The sequence below is a fragment of the Panthera pardus genome, unplaced genomic scaffold (assembly GCF_024362965.1).
Source record: "Panthera pardus isolate Hobbes unplaced genomic scaffold, ASM2436296v1 HiC_scaffold_6, whole genome shotgun sequence".
NCBI lineage: Eukaryota > Metazoa > Chordata > Mammalia > Carnivora > Felidae > Panthera > Panthera pardus.
Window position 1 is genome coordinate 10,093,917 of NW_026526991.1, and position 20,457 is coordinate 10,114,373.

Genomic DNA, 20,457 nt, shown 5'->3' on the forward strand with positions numbered 1-20,457 from the left:
CATTTCTCTGACTGCATATAAAGTTCAGAATTTCCATGTTTCTTGGCCACAAGATTTCTTCCTCTCTGAAATACTGGCTCATATCTTTTCCTTCTGAGTAATTTGGTTTTTGATATTTGTAGGAGTCCTTTCTGTGTCCTTTGTGCCGTGCTTTTCCTGGGTAGGCGTGCTACAGAGAACTTCTCTAGATCTGTTGCTTGTTGTTTCATTGTATCTTTTAAGTATGAGAAGGTGCTAATTTTAAGATAGATCGGAGATTTTTTTTTTATATTAGTTTTATTTAAGGAACATTTGGGTGTTGGGACTGCCACCAGCTCGAAGTGTGTTGGGCGTGAATGGGTTGAGGGTCAGCAGGGAGAGGCCGTTACTGGCCGTGGAAGCAGAGCAGGTAGAGTGGGAGCTAGGTGAGGTCCAGGAAGGGGACGGTTCTTGAAAGGAGAGAAACCAGCTCAGTAGAGCCCCTGCAATGGCAGGGGTTACAGGGGTGAGGAAGCATGTGTGGGAGGAGGTGGACCTGGCCAGGTGGGACAGGGGTCCTTGGCAGGACGAAAGAGCCAATTTGTCCGTGGACATTTCTGACTGAGTGTCCCCCTGGCCCGTACGGTGGGCCCACTGAAAGGGAGGAGGAGGCGGGGAGGGAGAAGAGAGCTAGCACGGGTGGAAGGCGGTGCACGAGTTGGCCTGCAGAAGGACGCGGGACAGAGGGCAGGTGTGACAGGCCTTGGGGCTGAGCCAGAGAGAAGGTGTCCAAGAGCCAGAGGGTCTGTGGGCCTGGTACCGGCAGCAAGGGGCTGCTGGAAGGCAGCGATCTCGAACGGACGGACAGACGCACGGACAGACACGGGCCCAGGTCTTGAGCAGGCTGGTGGGCGGCCAGGCGGAGGGTGGAAGAAATAAGAGACCGGGTGGGAGCGGCAGGCACCTCAGCACGAGCCCGGCTGCCACCTCTGACAGCCTGGAGCTGTCTGCCTCTGGAGCCTCTGCCCATCCCGGTTAGGGTTTAGGTTGCTTGCTTGTGTTAAGTTACGGAAAACCAGAATTCTCACTTCAAAAAAAATGTATGTTCCCCACTTGTTAAGAAAGACGGGAAGATGGGCAGCACCACTGCTCCGCGGGTTGAACAGAGCTGAGGGGGGGGCCTCTGAACAGGGCAGGTGGGCCGCACGTCTCTGTGAGTGCTTACTTCCCATAGGAAGTTTCCTGTTTGAAAAGAAGTGGGCCGGGGCGCCTGGGTGGCGCAGTCGGTTAAGCGTCCGACTTCAGCCAGGTCACAATCTCGCGGTCCGTGAGTTCGAGCCCCGCGTCAGGCTCTGGGCTGATGGCTCGGAGCCTGGAGCCTGTTTCCGATTCTGTGTCTCCCTCTCTCTCTGCCCCTCCCCCGTTCATGCTCTGTCTCTCTCTGTCCCAAAAATAAAAAACGTTGAAAAAAAATTTTTTTTAAAAAAGAAAAGAAGTGGGCCTACGGAGATACAACGTACGTGTGGTCACCTGTGCCTGATGAAACGTACGGTTTGAGGATTTGGATGTGTGTACATCCCATGAAAGAGCACGTCCACCACCGCAGACACTTCCCTGTGCCCCTTCCTTGTTCCTTCTCCGCCCACCGTTCCCGGGCCACGGGCAGCACTTTCTGTCGCTAATTTGTTTGCACTTTGTACAGTTTTACATAAATGGAAACGTACAGGACCTACTGTGTTTTGCCTGGCATCTTTCTTTCCCTTAGCAGAATTATTTTGAGATTTGACCGTACTGTTACATGACTTTGTTGCCTTTTTGAAAGTGATAGTTGTCAGATGTATAACAGTGATTCTGATTTGGCTCCTTTTGAGGCCTGAGTAGTGCGTGTCGTTAGAGGGATCTGCCACAGCTCACCTGTCCAGTCACCTGTGGGTGGACATTGGGTTTTTCCATACGTCGGTCATTCCAAAGAGAGCTGCTGTGAATGTCTGCGTACAGGTGTTTGGATGGACACAGGTCCCTTTCTCTTGGGTGGGGCGGTGTGATGGCTGGGTCCTGTGGTGCGGGTGCACTCAGCTTCTTAAAGAAGTGCCAAACGGTTTTCTAAAGCAGCTACACCATTTGCATTTCCAGCAGCTTGTGCCAGGGTCCCGTCGCCCCACCTGCTCACAACCCTTGGGCCGGTCAGTCTGTTAATTTCGGTCCTTCTGTTAGTTGGGAGGTGGTGTCTCTCTGTGGCCTGGGTGCACGTTTCCCTCCTGAGTCAAGCTGAGCACCTCTCCATGTGCTCGTTTCCATTCATGCGTGTTCTCGTGCTGCTGAGTCTTGAGCCCAGGCAGTAGAAGCCCTCCTCTTGGTCCTCCTCCTCTCGTCTGCCAGGCTGTGGGGGCTCTTTGGGGTCTTTGGTGTTCCCGCAACACCTGTTGAGATTCTGATTGGGATTACGTTGAATTTTTAGGTCCGTTTACGGGAGAATTGACACCTTAATATCGAGACTTCCAACCCTTGAAAACAGTCCCTCTCTCCATCTAGTCAGGCTGTGTTTCATTTCTCTGACCAGTGTCTGTACTGCTCCCTGGGAGTGTTTTGCTTATCTTCTGTCAGACTTTTCCAGCCCTCAAAAAAATGTAATGCTGTGGTAAACAGTAAGTAATTTTAACCTAAAATTGCTTCTAGCTACTGTTCACGAATGCAGTTTATTTTTGTATGTTAGTTTAGTATCCTGAGAGCTTGTTAAATGCATCTGATGGTTCTAGTAGCTTTTACAGATTACGTGGGATTTTCTACATAGACCGTCTTTTTGTTCAAGTAAAGAGCTTTACTGCTTCCTTTCCCATCTGAATGCATTGTTTTTCCTTGCCTGACGGCACTGGCTAGAATAGCATTCCACGGAAGTGGCCTTGTTCCCGACCTGAGGGTGTAGCGTTCATTCAGTCTTGAACGTCAGGCACCACGTGAGCTGGATGTAAGCCGTTTGTATTCAGCCCTCCCTCGGGTTGAGGAGATGGCCTCAAGTTTTCTGCGAGCGTTCGGTCATAACTGGGTATGGGGTTTTGTCAGAAGCTCTTTCTGTATCCGGGTGGTCATGTGGTTTTCCTTTTTTTTTGCTATTAAGACCATTATGCTGAGTGGTTTTCTAATGTAAAATCAACTTTGCATTTTTGGAATAAGCCTCACTTGGCCCTAATGTAATTTCCTTTAATATATCGTTTGATATGATGTGCCAGAATTTTATTAATTTTTGCATCTGTGCTTATGTGGTGTGTTGGTCTGTGGTTTCTTGAAATTATCTTTTTTCTGATTTTGGTATTAGGATAATGTTGGCCTCACAATAAGTTAAAAATCATCACTTTCTCCTCCGTTTTGGGGGCTAGTTTGTGTAGAGTATGTAGAATTGGTCTTCTTCCTTAAACGTTCAGTGCAATTTGCCAGTAAAGCCTTCTCGGTTTGGAGCTTTCTTTGCAGGAAACTTTCTGACTACAAATTTGATTTCTTTAATAAATCAGTAACTATTTAGGTTACCAATTGTGTGTGGAGTGAGCTTTGGCAGTATGTGTCTTATAAAAAAAGACTTTGTGCATTTCATCCAAGTAATGTATTTACGTGAAATATCCTAGTATTTCCTTAGTAGTAGTACTTTCCGAATCCGTACTGATGATGTCCCCCTCTCTCGTGCCTGACAGTGGGAATACCTACCTTCTTTGGTCTGGCTCCAGGCTTCTCAGTTCAGCCTTATGAGGGAAGAGGGAATCAACTTTTGATTTCATTCGTATTTTGCAGGCTCTCTCTACTTGTTATTTCATTGACTTCTGCTTTGGTCTTTATTTATTTGGGGTTCCATCTGCTCTCCTTTTTCTAGTTTCTGATGGTGGAGGTCGAGGTCATTGACTTGAGACCTTTCTTCCTTTGTGATTTTGGAGTTTGGTGCTGGGTGAGTGCTGAGTGCTGTCCTGTGGAAGGTCGGAGCACAAGTCACCCAGCCAGGGTCCAGTTCGGTTCCCAGGTGTTTGCTGTTAGGAACAGTGAGGCAGGAGATCGTCTTCCGTGTCTGCACAGTGATGTGGATGTAGGGAGAATTGGCATCTTGGCAGCGTGGAGTCTCTTTTTCACCCGTAGGCTGCACTTAGCGAAGCTTTCTGTGTTTTTTCCTTTTGTTCTTTGTCCTCCTTTGGAATTCTTGTCTAGTGTTTTCCTCATGGTTTTCCACCTCTAACTCGTTTCATGTTTTAGTGCAAATAAATACCTCTAGGATTTTACCGCTTAGTATCTTGCTGTTTTTCAGATCAGTCAGGTTGGGAAATGATTCATCGGTCTCCACTTTAAGCTATTACGCTCATTGCCTTTTTGGCATTTCTGGAGATCATTATTGCTTACCTTCGGCGTGCTCATGAGATGAAGTATTTCCACTGGATAACTTCGGATCAGACCTTTCTTGTCTGTGTAGGATGAAAAACATGTTACTTTTATTTTGGTGAATTCCTCCTGTGGTGTGCTTCTGGGATCTGTTGAGAAACAGTTTATTCCCGTTTGGCGTGCTCTTTAGAAGGAAGGCCGTGATCCTGCAGGGTGACCAGCTTGTCTAGTTTGCCTGGCGCTACCTTTGTTACATGTCCCAGTCTTCTGTGCCCTTTGAAAGGTGTCGGAAGCTCCCCTCCTGCCTCTCGGGCAGAGGCGGAATGGCCCCGGCTCGCCAGGCACGGAGCTTGGAAAGCCTCCCCCGGGAAGGCCTGGCCGTTCCTCCATTTCTTCCCCTTTAATTGATCTGCTCGAGTGCCTTGTATCCCAGGTAACTGTGTGTGAAGACTCCTTGCGGGGACAGAGCGGGGCTGCCAGGAGCCTCCGTGCCCGGGGCCCCAGAGGAAGGGCCTCTGAGGGCTGTGCTTGTGCATTTGGTTTTGCCAGCTTCACACCCCCACCCACCCACCCACCCCCTACCCACGACTCACCGGAGGGCGACCGTGAAGTGTCTGCTCTACACCTCATGATTCAGGTGAGAAACAATCACCTGGTCCTTGGGCTCACAAGTCTGAATTTTCCAGAAACCTGTATGCGGCCCGATTTCTGAGCTGGTATGGAGCAGCTCTTGTACCTTTGCTTCTTTGAAGGCCAGATGTTCTTTCTGGAACAGACGTCCATCTTCAACTGTGCCTTGGAGCTTTGGTCATCTCATTTCATTGAAGATGAGGTTTTATTTTACGTTTTTAATTCTGTTTGTTGTGTTAAGAAACAAGACAGGCCCACAACGGAGTGGCTTATGCTGAGTGCCACGTCACCAAACTGGGAGGCGATTACAGGTTTGACTCCCCCCGAAACGGAATCTTAGGCTGGTCGGTCGGGAACTGCCTGGTCAGGACTGGTCAGGACTGGTGAGGCTCCGCCTGCCGGACCCCTGCCCTCCCCCGCGGAAAGCGAGCTGGGGGGAGCCGGCCCCCTGTTTTTCCCGGGATAACTCTCTCGTGCCGTGCCCGCTGCCTTCTGGCTGCGGGAGTCCTTCGCGTCGGACAGCTCCTCGGAGCCCCTCTGTCCGCTGCCTGGGATGCTGCCTGGTTCGGATCAGTTTTTACTCAGAGTCTTAAAATTGTTAATAAGCCTCAGTTTACGTTTTAACTTTGAGTTGTGGATTTCAGAGGTTTAAATCTTTACAATAAAAATTACTTTGTTGCTGAGGTAGTGGTATTAATATTTTAGGCTGTTTTTCCATTTTTTCCCCCTACTTGTTCTCTTTATATATTTAAAAGAGGAATACTCCCAGAAAGGAAGGAGTCCCTGCTGTCCCCATACATGGGAGGTCTCTGTTTAAAGTTCTTCTGTAAAACTCCTAATGTTGTCATGTTGTCTATAGACAGACACCCACTGAAAAGTGAGCCCCTGCGCTCCAGACTCCCTGGCGGGGCCTCTGAGAACCTCGGGGGCTCTGACTCTAAGACGGCCCCTCTATAAGTATTCGTACAGGTTAGATTTCCACGACCAGTACTAGGCTAGTATTTCTAAACTGGAGGTGACTTGTTTGATATTCTCTCTCTGGCAGGACCACGAGCAGACGGTGTCACTTTGCGCTTGAACACGTCATCCACTTAGGTGTCAAAGGTATTATTTTTGTGGAACGATAGTTCACTTCTTCCCAGAGTATTTTTACAAGTTCCGTGTAAAGTTTTGTGTCAAACACAGTCTCTTCGGTCGTATATGACAAGTAAAATTATGTGATATCCAACGTTTTTCTTTGCCACTGGCAAGTTTCAGTGTCTCTTTACTATTTAATCTGTGTGGAAATTACTGAAACTGAAGCCGTTGCCCTGTGCTTGTCCCTTCGTAACGTAATTCACTTCTGTGCCTCCAAATGGGCACATGGCTCCGTTGTGAGCAGTACCCAGAACTGCTGTTCTGCCGTAGCCGAGAAACCAAGTACGGGACCCAGACGGGAAAAGCCTAGGTTGCTGCCGTTCATTCATCGTTTTCTAGCTTTCAGTAACACCTACCTTCTTATCTCATTTTAAAAGTGTTGTTTCCAGAAGAAGTCATTTTACAGTCTCCCCAAGTGACGGTAAACTGGAACTACGTACAAGACACCAAACGCGATGGACAGCCCACCAGCAAGGTATTGCTTCGGTGACTTTGAAATATTTCGTAGACGGTACGTCAGTTCTCAATGGCCTGGGATTTGAGAGGGGTGTCGTTCAAATATAGCCCAAGATCACAGCTCAAATAAAACTAGGATATTCGGGGGCGGCTGGGGTGGCTCAGTTGGTCTGACTCTTGATTTTGACTCAGGTCATGAACTTGTGGTTTGTGGGATCGAGCCCCGTGTTGGGCTCTGTGATGACAGCACGGAGCCTACTTGGGATTCTCTGTCTCCCTCTCTCTGCCGCTCCCCCACTCACATGCATGTGCGCGCATTTGTTCTGTCTCACGATAAATAAGTAAAACCTAAGATATTCATACAACAGATTTAGTGTTAAGTTTATATACAGTTACACGGTACAGTAAGTGGAGAAAACCAAGGTGCAGATCTGTTCATATGAGCTTATCATTTAATTTTAAAAGTATATGCTTTTCTTGTACACTCAGGCACAGGCACATTTATATGATTATATATGCATAGAAAATGTCTGGAAGAACATGCGTCCACCAAATGATTAACATTTGTAATCTTTGTTTTTTTGTGGGTTTTTTTTTTAAGTTTATTTATTATGAGAGCAAGAGGGAGCATATGCACATGCATGCAGGGGAGGGGTGGGGGGGCAGAGATAGAGAGAATCCCAACGTGGGGCTCAGACTCACAAGGCCTGAGCTCATGACCTGAGCCAAGATCAGGAGTCAGACATTTAATGGACTGGGCCACCCAGGCACCCCAACATTTGTAATCTTTATGAAGATTATAAAGATAGTTTATTTTTCACTTATGGAAGCCAGTTCCATAAATAGCTACATAGTGCCTGTTTTGTGCCAGCTATCGTCTAGGCTGTCCAAATGTTTATATGAGTAAAACAGAAATGGTTTTATTTATCATTGTGTTTCCAGTAATGAGAAAAACTCTCCATGTCTGTGGTGGGGGTTGTAACCTATAGTACTGTCCTGTTCGAATTTGCTTTTTTGAACATGCTTTAAATATATAAAAAATACAAAATTTTAATTCTAATATTTAGAAGCTCTTTCACCATTTTGTAGCCCCTCTCCAAAAATGCAAAACTGATAGTTTTAGAATACTTACCTACATATTCACAGAAAATCCTATGAAGGAAACATTAAAAAGTTTCCATGAAAATCACCTTTCTTTCTTACCTGATCTAAAAGTAGCAAAGGATCTTCAGTGGAACAGACACAGCGTCACCTGCAGCACCCCGCTCGCCGGTCCACCCGGTGGCCTGATTCTCAGGGAGGGTCTGTCACCCCGATGGGGACTCGGTGCCAGGTGGGGGAGGTGGTGCTGTTTGTGTGGGTCACATTCCTCATCAGCTGAACCTCAATATGTTTAAATGCAGAACATGATCTTCTTATGGATAAGCTAGGTCGCAAATGAACTTGAGGTCATTCCACACATCAACCAAGATGCAGTTACAGAGACTGAATCTGCCTTCCTACCTTAACTAATCAAAACTCAGACAAAGCACACAACACAACAGTTTCAGATACTTGTGTATCGCATGTCCTAGGACAGTGATTTCGGACAGAGGAAGCAAATGAGGTGACCCTGTGATTGCCCCAGCTTACGATCTTCAGAGCTCCCGGGCCAGGGAGCAGAAAGGGAGGCCAGTGGTCTACAGAATTGAGGAGACACACCTGGTGGCAGCGTAAGGACAAGGTGGATGGCATTCACAGGGCAGAGGACTGGGGGAGAGCACAGGACAAGAAGGGTCTGCAGAGACACACCCCCCCCCCCCCCGGAGTTGTGTCACGAATGCATGCCTGGGAAAGAAGCCCTGGAAAGCAGAGAGGAAGCCCGAACCCACCCCCACCCTTCCCCCAGTGCCGGAACGACTGGTTCCCAAAGCCAGAGAATTCACAGGGCGACAGGTAGAGTCCTCAGAGGGTGTTGCCTGCGGGTGGGCAGAGTCTAGCCCTACACTGCCTGCCAGCCCCACCCATCCACGGGCCCAGCGGAGAGTGGCCCTCCAAGCAGTGCAGCCACATCCCACAGCCAAGGTCAAGGAGAGTTGCGGGAGTACATACACACGAGGTGTAAAATTCACAACATCTGGTATCTAATCCAGAAATAAACTGAAAAACACTATCCATAATAAGGAATTTCAGGGGCGCCTGGGTGCCTCATTTGGTTGAGCATCCAACTTCAGCTCAGGTCATGATCTCACGGTTTGTAGGTTCGAAGCTCCACGTTGGGTTGCCCTGATAACACGCAGAGCCTGCTTCAGATTCTCTGTCCCCACCCTCTCTCTGCCCTTTCCCAGCTTGTGCTCTTTAAAAAAAAAAAAAAAAAAAAAATTATTTTTTTAAGGACTTAACATTGCTGCTTTATTTATTTTAATATGAAATTTATTGTCAAATTGGTTTCCATACCAAAAAAAAAAATTTTTTTTTAAATTCCATCAGTTGAAATCGACTAAAGAAAATAATAGTAGTATGCCAGGCCTAATAATGCAGGAGCGTGAAGGATGCCACGAATTCCATCTGGGAGCATCTTTGAGCTTGCCGAGTAGACACCATTAACAAAGCTCACCCTCCTAAGTTGAAAAATTTATGGACAAGAAATTATCATTGAGATTAAATGGTGGCAGGCATGTCCAGGGAATATTGCGGGGGTTCAGTCCCTTCATGAATCTTGGGAAGGATGGACGTGTGGAGATGGTAACTAGTGGGCGACAGAACGACATTGGAATGGTGGTAATTCCAGGAAATTGTGTCATCCTGTTAGAAGCCTTGGAATGAGCATTGTTAACAACGGGTGTGTTATGGAAGAAACCAGTGGCTTCCACATGTCCCCTCTCGATAGCTCCCACTATATAAACATTTTCCTACTATATAAAAATCAGGTTGTGCATTTTCATATTGAACTTTCTTGTTAAGTAAACTTCTGTAATAGTCAAAAAAGTAATAACAGTGGTAGTAATTAGCAGACATGGACGTTAAAACAGTTATTATAATTATACTCCGTATGCTCCACATTCAGTGGAGATATAAACAATAAAAGATAAATTTCTAGAGACAAAAACTCAAGGTCTTAAGATGAAAAGTATATCAGACAACTAACAGACTAGAGACTACAGTCATAAATATTAGTGAATTTGAACACGGATAGAAACTCAGCAAAGCAAGGGGCGCTTGGGTGGCTCAGTCGGTTGGGCAGCCGACTTCGGCTCAGGTCATGATCTCACGGTCCGTGAGTTCTAGCCCCGCGTCGGGCTCTGTGCTGACAGCTCAGAGCCTGGAGCCTGCTTCCGATTCTGTGTCTCCCTCTCTCTCTGCCCCTCCCCTGTTCATGCTCTGTCTCTCCCTGTCTCAAAAATAAATAAACGTTAAAAAAAAAAAAAAGCCTTAAAAAAGAAACTCAGCAAAGCGAAACAATAAAGAAGAATCTTAAAAAAATAAATAAATCAATCAATCCAAAAAAGCATCAGCGAGCTGTGGGACAAGTACCCACAGCCTTGCATCCACACAATTAGAGTCCCAGAGAGGGGAGTGTAAGAAATACTAGAAAAAACGGTGGAAACTTTCCTGATTCGATGAAAACTATAAACCTACATACATATCCAGGAAATTTAACAGACCTGAAGTACAAGAAATCTGGAGAAAACTGCACCAAGACACATGACAATCAAATGCCTGAAAGTTGCTTAGAAAGAACTTCTAAACCTTAGAAACAAAGTCTCATTATAAGCAGGGGAGCAGAAAAAGGAACGGCAGCAGATTTCCTGTTGATAGCAGTGGGGTGGCTCTGGAAGGTGCTGCCAGGACACACTGTCCGCCTGGAACTCTGTGCCCAACCTACACTTCAGAAATGAAGAGGATGTACACAATTATCCAGACGTGCCTGAGCTGAAGGATGGGGCAGGAGTTACCGCTGACCTATACCACCAGCCGCGAGAGCCCTAACAGCACACGGAAACTGCCCTAGAGGGACACGATGGCCTCCCTGGAGGAGCAAAAAGGACCAGAAAGGATAAGTGGGTATGGACATGTAAAGAATTTTTTGTTACAGAAAAAAATCCTCTTTAAAAGATAACTGAGTTTTTAACTTACTTTTTAATTCATTTAAAAGCGAGCACAGGGGCGCCTGGGTGGCGCAGTCGGTTAAGCGTCCGACTTCAGCCAGGTCACGATCTCGCGGTCCGTGAGTTCGAGCGCCGCGTCAGGCTCTGGGCTGATGGCTCGGAGCCCGGAGCCTGTTTCCGATTCTGTGTCTCCCTCTCTCTCTGCCCCTCCCCCGTTCATGCTCTGTCTCTCTCTCTGTCCCAAAAATAAAAAACGTTGATAAAAGCGAGCACACACACGGCAAAGAGGGGCAGAGGGAAAGTGAGAGAGTCTCAGGCAGGCTCCGTATTTGGCACAGAGCCTGATGCGGGGCTCAGTCACAACTGTGAGATCGTGACCTGAGCTGGAACCAAGAGTCAGATGCTCAACCAGCTGAGCCACCCAGGCGCTCAGTAACTGACTTTTTAAACAGAAGGAAATCCTATAAAACGTGATGACATGGGTGGACCTGGAGGACATTATACTCAGAGAAATAAGCCACGTCCTACAGGATCCATCTCATATGAGATCTCTTTTTTAATTTTTTTTTTTAATGTTTATTTATTTTTGAGACAGAGTCAGAGCATGAGCAGGGGAGGGGCAGAGAGAGAGGGAGACACAGAATCCGAAGCAGGCTCCAGGCTCTGCGCTGTCAGCACAGAGCCCGACGCGGGGCTCGAACTCACGGACTGTGAGATCGTGACCTGAGCCGAAGCCGGATGCGTAACCGACTGAGCCACCCAGGCGCCCCATCATATGAGATCTCTAAAATGATAAGACCCACGGGGAGCCTGGTGGCTCGGTTGGTTGAGCGTCCGACTTCGGCTCAGGTCATGATCTCGTGGTTCGTGAGTTCCAGCCCCGTGTCAGTCTCTGTGCTGACAGCTCGGAGCCTGGAGCCTGCTCCAGGGGCTGGGGGAAGGGAATGGAGAGCTGCTGACAAGTGAGCACGAAGTCTCAGTCCTACAGGGGGGCAAGCTCTGGGGGTCTGCTCTACAGCTCTGACCTGCGTTACATGCTATACTGTACATAGGAACGTTTTTAAGAGGGAAGATCTGAAGTGAAATGTTCTTACTGTGGTAACATTTTTAAGTGATACTTAAATAATTTTTAAAAAGATAATTGATTTTTTAAGTTCTTGAACTAGTAGCAACGTATTACGTAGTTTGTAACGTACGTAGGTCTAAACAAGGGATGGGAAAAGAGAGTATCACTTCTCTTATACCATATCAGTGTAATTTACTTGAAGTAAATTGTGATCAGTTAAAGATATATACTCTAAATCCTAGAGCAACTACTGAAATAACAAATATAAAGAGCTAGACCCACAAAGGAGATAAAATGGAATTATAAAAACAATTCAGAAGTAGCCAGAAAAAGACGGACACATGGACAGTTGTACCATGACCTGACTTAATTCCCACCCACCTGTGCCGTGATTTACTTAGAGTGGGCGTTGACATCTCTGGCTACAGTTGTGTGTCTAGAACAGTTGAGGCACAGAGAAAACAAATGGCAAAGTGAGAGAGTTACATGTAACGGCGTCAGTAATCACATCATGTGTTCGCAGTCCAAACACGGCAGTTAAGACGCAGAGATTGCCGGCTTGGATAAAGAGGAAAGACCCAACTATATGCTGCCTATAAGAAACACATTTTAATGTTTTTTTAATTTATTTTTGAGACAGACAGACAGTGTGAGCAGGGGAGGGGCAGAGAGAGAGGAAGACACAGAATCGGAAGCAGGCTCCAGGCTCTGAGCTGTCAGCACAGAGCCCGATGTGGGGCCCGAACTCACAAACCGTGAGATCGTGACCTGAGCTGAAGTAGGACGCTCAACCGACTGAGCCACCCAGGCGCCCCACTAAGAAACACATTTTAAATATAAAGACACAAATAAGTTAAAAGTAAAGGATGGGAAGAGGTATCAACAAGAAAGTAACAGTCACAGGATGGGGTGGCTGTGTGAATGTCAGAGTAGGTTTCGGAACATAGGGAGGATAAAGGTGGTGTCACAGTATCTCAGGAGTGCCTAACAAGCCTAGGCACTTCTGCACCTAATAACAGACTCAGGGCACACGAAGCAGAAACTGATAAAACTGCGGGGAGAACCAGACAAGTTCCGTGTGCTAGTCGGTGATGTCAGCACCCCTCCCTCTGTTACTAACAGAACAGACTGACTGAAAGTGATCAGTGCAAGGGAGCAGAACAGTAGTCAGCCTCTGTGATCTGAGGGATGTTTGTTTTAATTTTTTTAATGTTTATTTTTGAGAGAGAGAGCGACCGAGCACAAGAGGGGGAGGGGCAGAGTGAGAGGGAGACACAGAACCGAAGCAGGCTTCAGGCTCTGAGCTGTCAGCACAACGCCCGACGCGGGACTCGAACTCACGAGCTGTGAGATCACGACCTGAACCGAAGTTGGACATCCAACCGACAGAGCCACCCAGGTGCCCCTAAAATTTTTTTTAATGTTTATTTTTGAAGGAGAGACAGAACACGAGTGGGGAGGGGCAGAGAGAGAGGGAGACACAGAATCCCAAGCAAGCTCCAGGCTCTGAGCCGTCAGCACAGAGCCCCCAGTGTGGGGCTCAAAACCACAAACCGTGAGATCATGACCTGAGCCGAAGTCAGACGCCCCACCGACTGAGCCCACCCAGGCGCCCCAGGGGGATGTTTATAGAGCACCCCACCTGGAAAGAACTGAATACATACACTTTGTGTGGAGGTGGACACAGAACACTCACTACTGTTGACCTTATTTGGGGCCATAGAACAAGGCCACCAAATGCAAAGGATGAAAGCGATACGAGATACATCGTCTAACCGCGTGGACTCAAGTTAGAAATCCATAGCAGAGGGATCTCCAGAAAACCCCCAAATCTCAAGAAACCAAAAACACACTTCTATGCAACCCACTGATCACAGAAGAAATCAGTAGATAAGCGAGTGTTTTTCCCAGTGTGAAAGTGACGGTACAGCACCTCAAACGCTAAGGGGCCGCCAGAGCCCTCGTTAGGCAGGTTTACAGTGCTGAGTGACCAGGCTTCAAGTCAGTGACCTCAGCTTCCTCCTCAGAAAACTAGAAAAATAAGAACAAATAAAATGCAAACTAAGCAAAAGAGAGAAAATAATAAACATTGGTACAGGAATCAGTGGAATAGAAAACAGAAGAACGGTAGAGGAATCAGTGAACCCAAAAGCTGGCTCTCAGAGAAGATCGGTAAAATTGATAAACCTCAAAGACTGATGGGGGAAAAGCGTGAAGACGCAGGTCACCGGAATCCGGGAGGAGATAGGTGACGTCACTGCAGGCTGCAGATTTTGAAGAAGATTGAGGAAGAGTCCTGGGGACTCTTGACGTTTGACGTGTCAGCTGGCCTGGGGCCCAGGGTGTTTGATACCTAGTTCAGTCGTGTTTCTGGGCAGGATTGATGGTGGGTGGGTACACTGGGTGGGGGCCGGGGGGGGGGGGGGTGGTAATCCCTCCTGGGAGGCCTGAATGGAGCAGGCAGGCCCGGAGGGACACCTGCTGCCTCTAGTGGGAACATCGTCCTGTCCTGCCTTTGGACTCGGACCATCAGTTCTGTGTCTCCAGCGTGCCGGAGGCACACCCCGGACTTCTCAGGCTCTGTCAACACATGAGCCAGTTTCTTCTAAGAAATCTCTTTTTAGCTTATACATGTATGTCCTGTTGATTGTTTCTCTAGAGAACTCAGAGAGAGAGAACTCATATACATATGTGTGGGTGTGTATATGAAAGAGACCAGGAGAATGGTTCATCCCAGGAATGAGAAGCCGGTTTAACATTCCAAAGTCAGTCCGTGATATTCATCATGTTAACAAACCAAAAAGGAAAAACCATCATCTCCATAGATACAGAAAAGGCATCTGACAAAACCCAACATCCATTCCTGATCAAAAGGCTTATTAGCAAACTAGAAATGGAAGGGAATGTCCTTTACCTACAAAAAACCCACACGGTGAGAGACAAAATGCACTTTTCCCATGAGGATCAAGACACGTCCACTCCTGCCACTAACATTCGACACTACAGGAGGTCGTAGACCAGCACTGCAGCAAGAAAAATAAAAACCACCCGTATTGTGTGTAAAATCTGATGGACTCTGAAAAGAAGCTAGTGGAATTAGTAAGTGAGTAGCAAACTTGCAAGATACAAGGTCAGTATACAAAAATAAATTGTGTGTGTGTGTGTGTGTGTGTATACACACTAGCAGTAAACACCCAGAATCAAAGTTTTAATACTATATAAGGTAGCATCCAAACGTTCTTCAACATTGGAGGTAAATGTGACAAAAGATGTGCAAGACTGTACCCCTGGAGTCCCCACAACACTGATGAGAGAAACTGTTCATGTATCAGAAAACCCAAACCGACCTCCAGACTCTGTGCCAGTCAGGTCCAAATCTCACCAGACATTTTTGTGGAAACTGACAAGCCAACTCCAAAGTCTGTATGGAAATGCAAAAGGCCTAGAATTTTCAGAACAACTTTGAAAAAGAACACAAACTCGAGAACTCACCCTGCCTGATCTGGAGACTTGTTACAAAGTTACAACAATCGATACAGTGTGCCACTGGCATCAAGATAAACAAATGTATCCGTGGAACAGAATGGAATGCCTGGAAATAGACCGGGAATTTGGACAATTGACTTTGTACAGACGTGCAAAGGTGGTCAAAGTAGGGAAAGGATAACCTTTAACAAAAGGTGCTATGACAGTCGGTGTCTGTGTACAGAGGTATGATACCTCACAGCCTGCACAGAGATTAACTTAAAACAGATCGTAGCCCTAAATATAAAGCCTGAAACCATAAAATTTCTAGAAAAGCACGTGATAGAAAATCTTAATATATTTAGGTAAGATAAAGAGTTTTTAGATAGGATGCTAAGAATGTGATCCATAAAGAAAAAATACTGATAAATTTGGACTCCAATGAAGTAAGTTTTGCTGTTCAAAAGACCTGGTTAAAGACAATGAAAAGACAGATGACAAGACTGAAAATCTTTGCAAATCACATATCTGAGGAAAGACGTATTGAGAACAAAGAAGTGTGTACACTCAGTAATTGAAGAAATGCTCAATTGAAAACAACTACAAAGTGCCCAGCCAGCTTGTCGCCAGAGCATGAGGCTCTTAAAACTGAACCAAAGACGTGAACACATACTTCACCAAAGAATATACAGATCTTACTCCGCTGACAGTGGAGTCACGTCTTGTTAAACTCAGCGTAGGTTGAAAATACCGTAAGTTGACGGTGCAAACACCTAACCTACCAAACATCACAGCTCAGCCTAGCTTTCCTCAGACGCGCTCATAACAGTGGGGTGGAATCCGCTAAAAGCCTGTTGATGATACAGTGAACACCTCGTGTAACGTACTGAGTGCTACACTCTCAGTGACAAACAGTGGCTGTCTGGGTGCAGGATGGTTGTTGACCTCGTGATCGTGGGCTGACCGGGGGCCGAGGCCGCCGCCCAGCGACACAGGAGGATCGCACCACACATACCGCTAGCCCAGGAAAAGATCCAAATTCAAAACCCCGAGTACAGTTTTTACAGAACGTGTACCACTTTCACACCATCACAAGACAAACCACTGTCAGGGACTGTCTGTATGCAAATGATAAATCATGAAAAGATAACGTTAGTCCCTAGGGAGCACAGGTTATAAAACACAGTGAACTCTGCTACTACACCCGTATTGAAATGGCGAAAATGGAATTAACGGGACCGACCACGCTAAGGGTCGTGCGCGTGTGCAACAGCTGGAGCCCGGCACGGGCCGGTGGGGATGCAGAGTGGCCTGGCCGCTTTTGAAGAGAATTCCTGAAGAAAGCTAGGCCTGCACTTGCCATACGGTCCCAGCGCTTCACTCGTGGCGCCGGCCCCGGCGACGCACGTGCGAGGGGTGACGCACAAGCGTTGACAGCGGCGCTGTCAGTCATGGCCAGCGCGGGACCAGCCCAGCGTCCGTTCCCGTGCAAGTGGGTAGAGGAGTTGCGTGACGTTCTCCTGGCGCAGTGGTTCTCAGCAGTGAGAGGGGTGGCACAGGTGGGCCTCAGGACGGTTCGTCACACTGGAGAGATGTCAAAAAGTGCATGATCGAGGCTTCCGCGTACAAAGCATTCTAGGAACTGTAAGCGCTCTGTTGACAGCGGGGGACGTTTTATGAGCCCAGGAGTGTTTGTCGAATTGTGATAGTGTCGTGTGTACGTGTGACACAACTTGTCCATACTTGTCATGCCACTTTAGAGGCATACACCGCATGGGAAGGTAAATTGCTGTGTCCTTCTGGACAAAAATTTGGCAACGTGTGTATAATTTCTAAGTGAAACTTTTACTTTTTAAATTTTTTTAGTGTTTGCATTTTGAGAGAGAGTGAACGAGCGAACGTGAGTGGGGGAGGGGCAGAGAGAGAGAGGGAGACAGAATCCGAAGCAGGCTCCAGGCTGTGAGCTGTCAGCACAGAGCCCGGTGTGGGGCTTGAACCCACGTGCTACGAGATCATGACCTGAGCTGAAGTCAGGCACTTCACTGACTCAGCCACCCAGGCGCCCCTAAGTGAAATTTTTAGTAACAATTTTCCTTGCAGGATTTGTCCTAGGAAAGTGATCCTGTGAGGCAGTCCTGTGATCAATGTGCCAAGCTGTGTGTTACAGCATTGTATGTAACGGGGGAAATTTGAAAACCAGTTCCCTCGGTCCAGGACAAACTCAGTTTATGTTTCAATTCACCCAGAACCGGTTCTCCTATAGGATTTGGAACACCACTGGTAGAGAAGCACCGCCAGCCGTTGGTGGTGCCTGAGAGGCGCGTGATGCTCAGAGTGAGTTCTAACCTGAGCTGTCCTTGGGAGGGCTTGTTTACATTGTAGAGAAAAGGGTTTTGCCTGAGGGGTTCCACGGGAGCAAGGGACCCCAGGACTTGCCTTCAGCCACTGCGGGATCTCCCTGGTAGGTGAGCAGGTGCAGCGGGGAGGATGCAGAAAAAAAATACACCTTAGTCAGATACGTGTAACCCTTTGTTCTGGAGTCGCCATCACAGGATTTAGTCTGTTATGTTTATTTTTGTAAGGGGATTTAAAAAAACATACGCCTTTTTGGCAGCTTTTTTATCAGATGCCGTGTGTTTTTATTATGTTTTGAAACTACGTGACCTGTGATCCACGCAAAGACCTGTTAAATAAATGAAACAAGTAGAATGGGGGATCCGGGCAAAAAGCAAAAAAAAGAAATGAAAAAAGAAAAAAAAAAAGTAGAAGGTCAGCAAGTGCTCACGTTCACTCTTCAAAGCTGTGTAAACAAACACGAGGGGTTTTTTAAGGCCGTTTTTCTGCGTGATTATTTCTAGAATCGGAAACCCACGAAGGACCAAAGTAAGCACGCAGCAAAGGAGAGGCAAGCTGGTGCCCAGGACGCACCGGGGCTGGCAGCCTTTGCCGGAAAGCCAGGTAACCTGGGTGTGTATTGCGAGGGGCTGCCTGCGGGCCGACCCCTGGCGCGGCCCGCTCCTGCAGAAGCGAGACGGGTCGGGAGGTGTGTGCGGTCTGACCGCAGCCAGAGCAATGAACGCTTGTGTCCACTGGAGACTGGGGACGTGAGGTTTCAGGTTAGGTCCTCGACCTGAGATGTGATGATGGGCCATTTTCGTTGACCTTTTCCAGAGTGCGTCTCCCAACGTGCTAGGTGACGCTGCACGTGTAAAGCAGAAAAATGAATTAAGTGGCCGGTGGTCTTGCCCTCGGCTAAGCTGATTTTCCCAACTCTGCCTGACCGAGTTGAGGCTGTTAGAAAGAGCGCCTCAGCAGTGGGCTCTGAGGAGCCCCCCCGCCTGACTGGCAGTGTCCCGGCTGTCATAGTGGCCCGTACTGACCCGTGCTCCGGCTGTGCCTAACACCATTTCTCCACTCTGAATCCAGTAAGTGAAGCCCAGATCCCCAAGGCGAGAGAAAAGGAATTTTTCAATCCCGTGCTCAATGAAAACCAGAAGTTAGCGGTTCGAAGAATTCTCAGTGGCGACTGCCGCCCGCTGCCGTACATTCTGTTTGGGCCTCCTGGAACCGGGAAGACAGTGACAATAATAGAGGCTGTTTTACAGGTAACCACAGGTGGTGACACGGCCACCAGTAAACTCGGCTCTACACTGGGCCTTCACGTCCTTGGGAAGTGCCGGCTCCTGCAGAGTCAGAAAGGGGGACGGGCTCAAAAACCCGTTACTTCACGTTTAGCTGAGTCTGTTCTGTATTGTTTATGGGAGCATGTAGGGTTTTCAAAGCTTATTTCATCAGTTTAGAAAGGACTCTGTTGCACGCATATGTGAAATTTAAGGTACAAAAACAGATGAACGGAAGGGAAGGGAAGCGAATATAATATAAAAACAGGGAGAGACTCTTAAACACAGAGAAAAAACGGGGTTGCTGGAGGGGTTGTGGGAGGGGGGATGGGCCAAATGGGCTAGGGGCATTAAGAAGAAAACTTGTTGGGATGAGCACTGGGTGTTATACGTAGGGGATGAGCCTCTGGAGTCTGCTCCTGAAATCATTATTGCACTGTATGCTAACTAACTTGGATGTAAACAAATAGGTAAGTAAGCAAATAAACAAAATTTAAAAAATAAAGTGTAGCCTATCATTCCAGGCACTTAAAGATGGAAATTGTTCAGGTGGAAATAATGAGTAAATAAACATATACGTATATGGAATGTAGAAAGGACTCTATTCTTAGAACGGTCAGTTGCTCTGGGGTGCCCAGCTGGCTCGGTCAGGGGAGCATACGACTCTTGGTGTTGGAGGTTGTGGGATGTCTGAGCCCCATGGTGGGGGTAGAGATTACTTTAAAAAAAAGAATCATCATTGACTCATCACGTCATGAAATTTTGCTGCAGAAAATAAGTTCCCGTTACAGTAGCTCAGCCACCGTACTGCAGAAGTTTCTGGTATTTCCATTATTTAAAAGTTGAATTGGTGGAGATCGCGTGTAGTATTTTTGTGTCATTCGGGATTCAGATCAGCAGGTGTGTGCTGAGTGTCCAGCTGGCACCGTACCGTGAGCCGTGCACACGAGAATAATCTGACACTGTGTCTGCCTTGGGAGGGTAGCCTGGGGTCTGGGAGGACAGAGAACTCCCTCGCCTGCCCTCGTGTCTTGCTGGCACGTGCACCCGATGGGAAGAATCATCCCTGCGTGAGTCTGAGCCCACACAGCCCACACGGCCAGACCCGCGTAGTGAGCTCGCGCACGTTGGCGTCAGCCTCCCGACCCGTGTCCGTACTTGGCAGGTTGACATTTACCGCCTCTGTTTCTCCTGTGTCCTGGTTAAAGGTGCACCACGCTCTGCCGGACAGTCGGATATTGGTGTGTGCGCCCTCCAACAGTGCGGCCGACCTCGTGTGTCTGCGACTGCATGAGAGCCAGGTGCTGCGGCCGGGCGCCATGGTGCGGGTGAATGCCACCTGCAGGTTCGAGGAGGTGAGCCGTCCCCGCCTGCTGCCATGGAGGCCCTCCCACCCGCACCCAACTCGAGGTCCTTTCTCCTGCTGCTTCTGCGAGATGAGCATTTGCAGCTTATTAAATAGCAGCACTTCTGCTGTCCCTTTGGAAAATTAGAAATTCCTGGTTTGCTTAACAAAAGAAACTGAATCTAGAAAACGTACGCACTTGTTTTGGGGAAGGATCTCCAGGATGTTGTGTTATATTCATGGCTCCAGAGTCTGTAGAACATGGACTAAGTGGGTATGAAAATATAAAATATTTGATTTAAGAAAACAATCTTCAGTCATTTACTTAGTTTTAATTAA

The 20,457-nt window shown here is 47.5% G+C and overlaps 2 protein-coding genes across 4 annotated transcripts in view; both read left to right on the forward strand.

The window, feature by feature from the left end:
• The window catches only part of MOV10L1 (Mov10 like RISC complex RNA helicase 1), a 72,061-nt gene that overhangs the window by 38,854 nt on the left and 12,750 nt on the right, over positions 1–20,457 (forward strand). For 2 of the 3 annotated variants that reach the window (XM_019447274.2, XM_019447272.2), the window contains exons 14-18: positions 5,987–6,045; positions 6,456–6,553; positions 18,012–18,120; positions 18,580–18,758; positions 19,982–20,128. In XM_019447274.2, coding sequence (XP_019302819.2) covers positions 5,987–6,045; positions 6,456–6,553; positions 18,012–18,120; positions 18,580–18,758; positions 19,982–20,128 — 592 coding nt within the window. The remainder of the gene's footprint in view (positions 1–5,986; positions 6,046–6,455; positions 6,554–18,011; positions 18,121–18,579; positions 18,759–19,981; positions 20,129–20,457) is intronic. The other variant, XM_019447273.2, reaches the window with a different exon arrangement.
• Positions 8,958–9,717, forward strand: LOC109265759 (small nuclear ribonucleoprotein G-like). The gene has a single exon (XM_053894854.1). The coding sequence runs from the start codon at positions 9,151–9,153 to the stop codon at positions 9,337–9,339; it is 189 nt and encodes a 62-aa protein (XP_053750829.1). The 5' UTR covers positions 8,958–9,150; the 3' UTR covers positions 9,340–9,717.

Excerpts from the sequence above, each read along its gene's own strand:
- LOC109265759 (XM_053894854.1), top strand. The coding sequence starts at position 9,151 with ATGGACAAGAAATTATCATTGAGATTAAATGGTGGCAGGCATGTCCAG.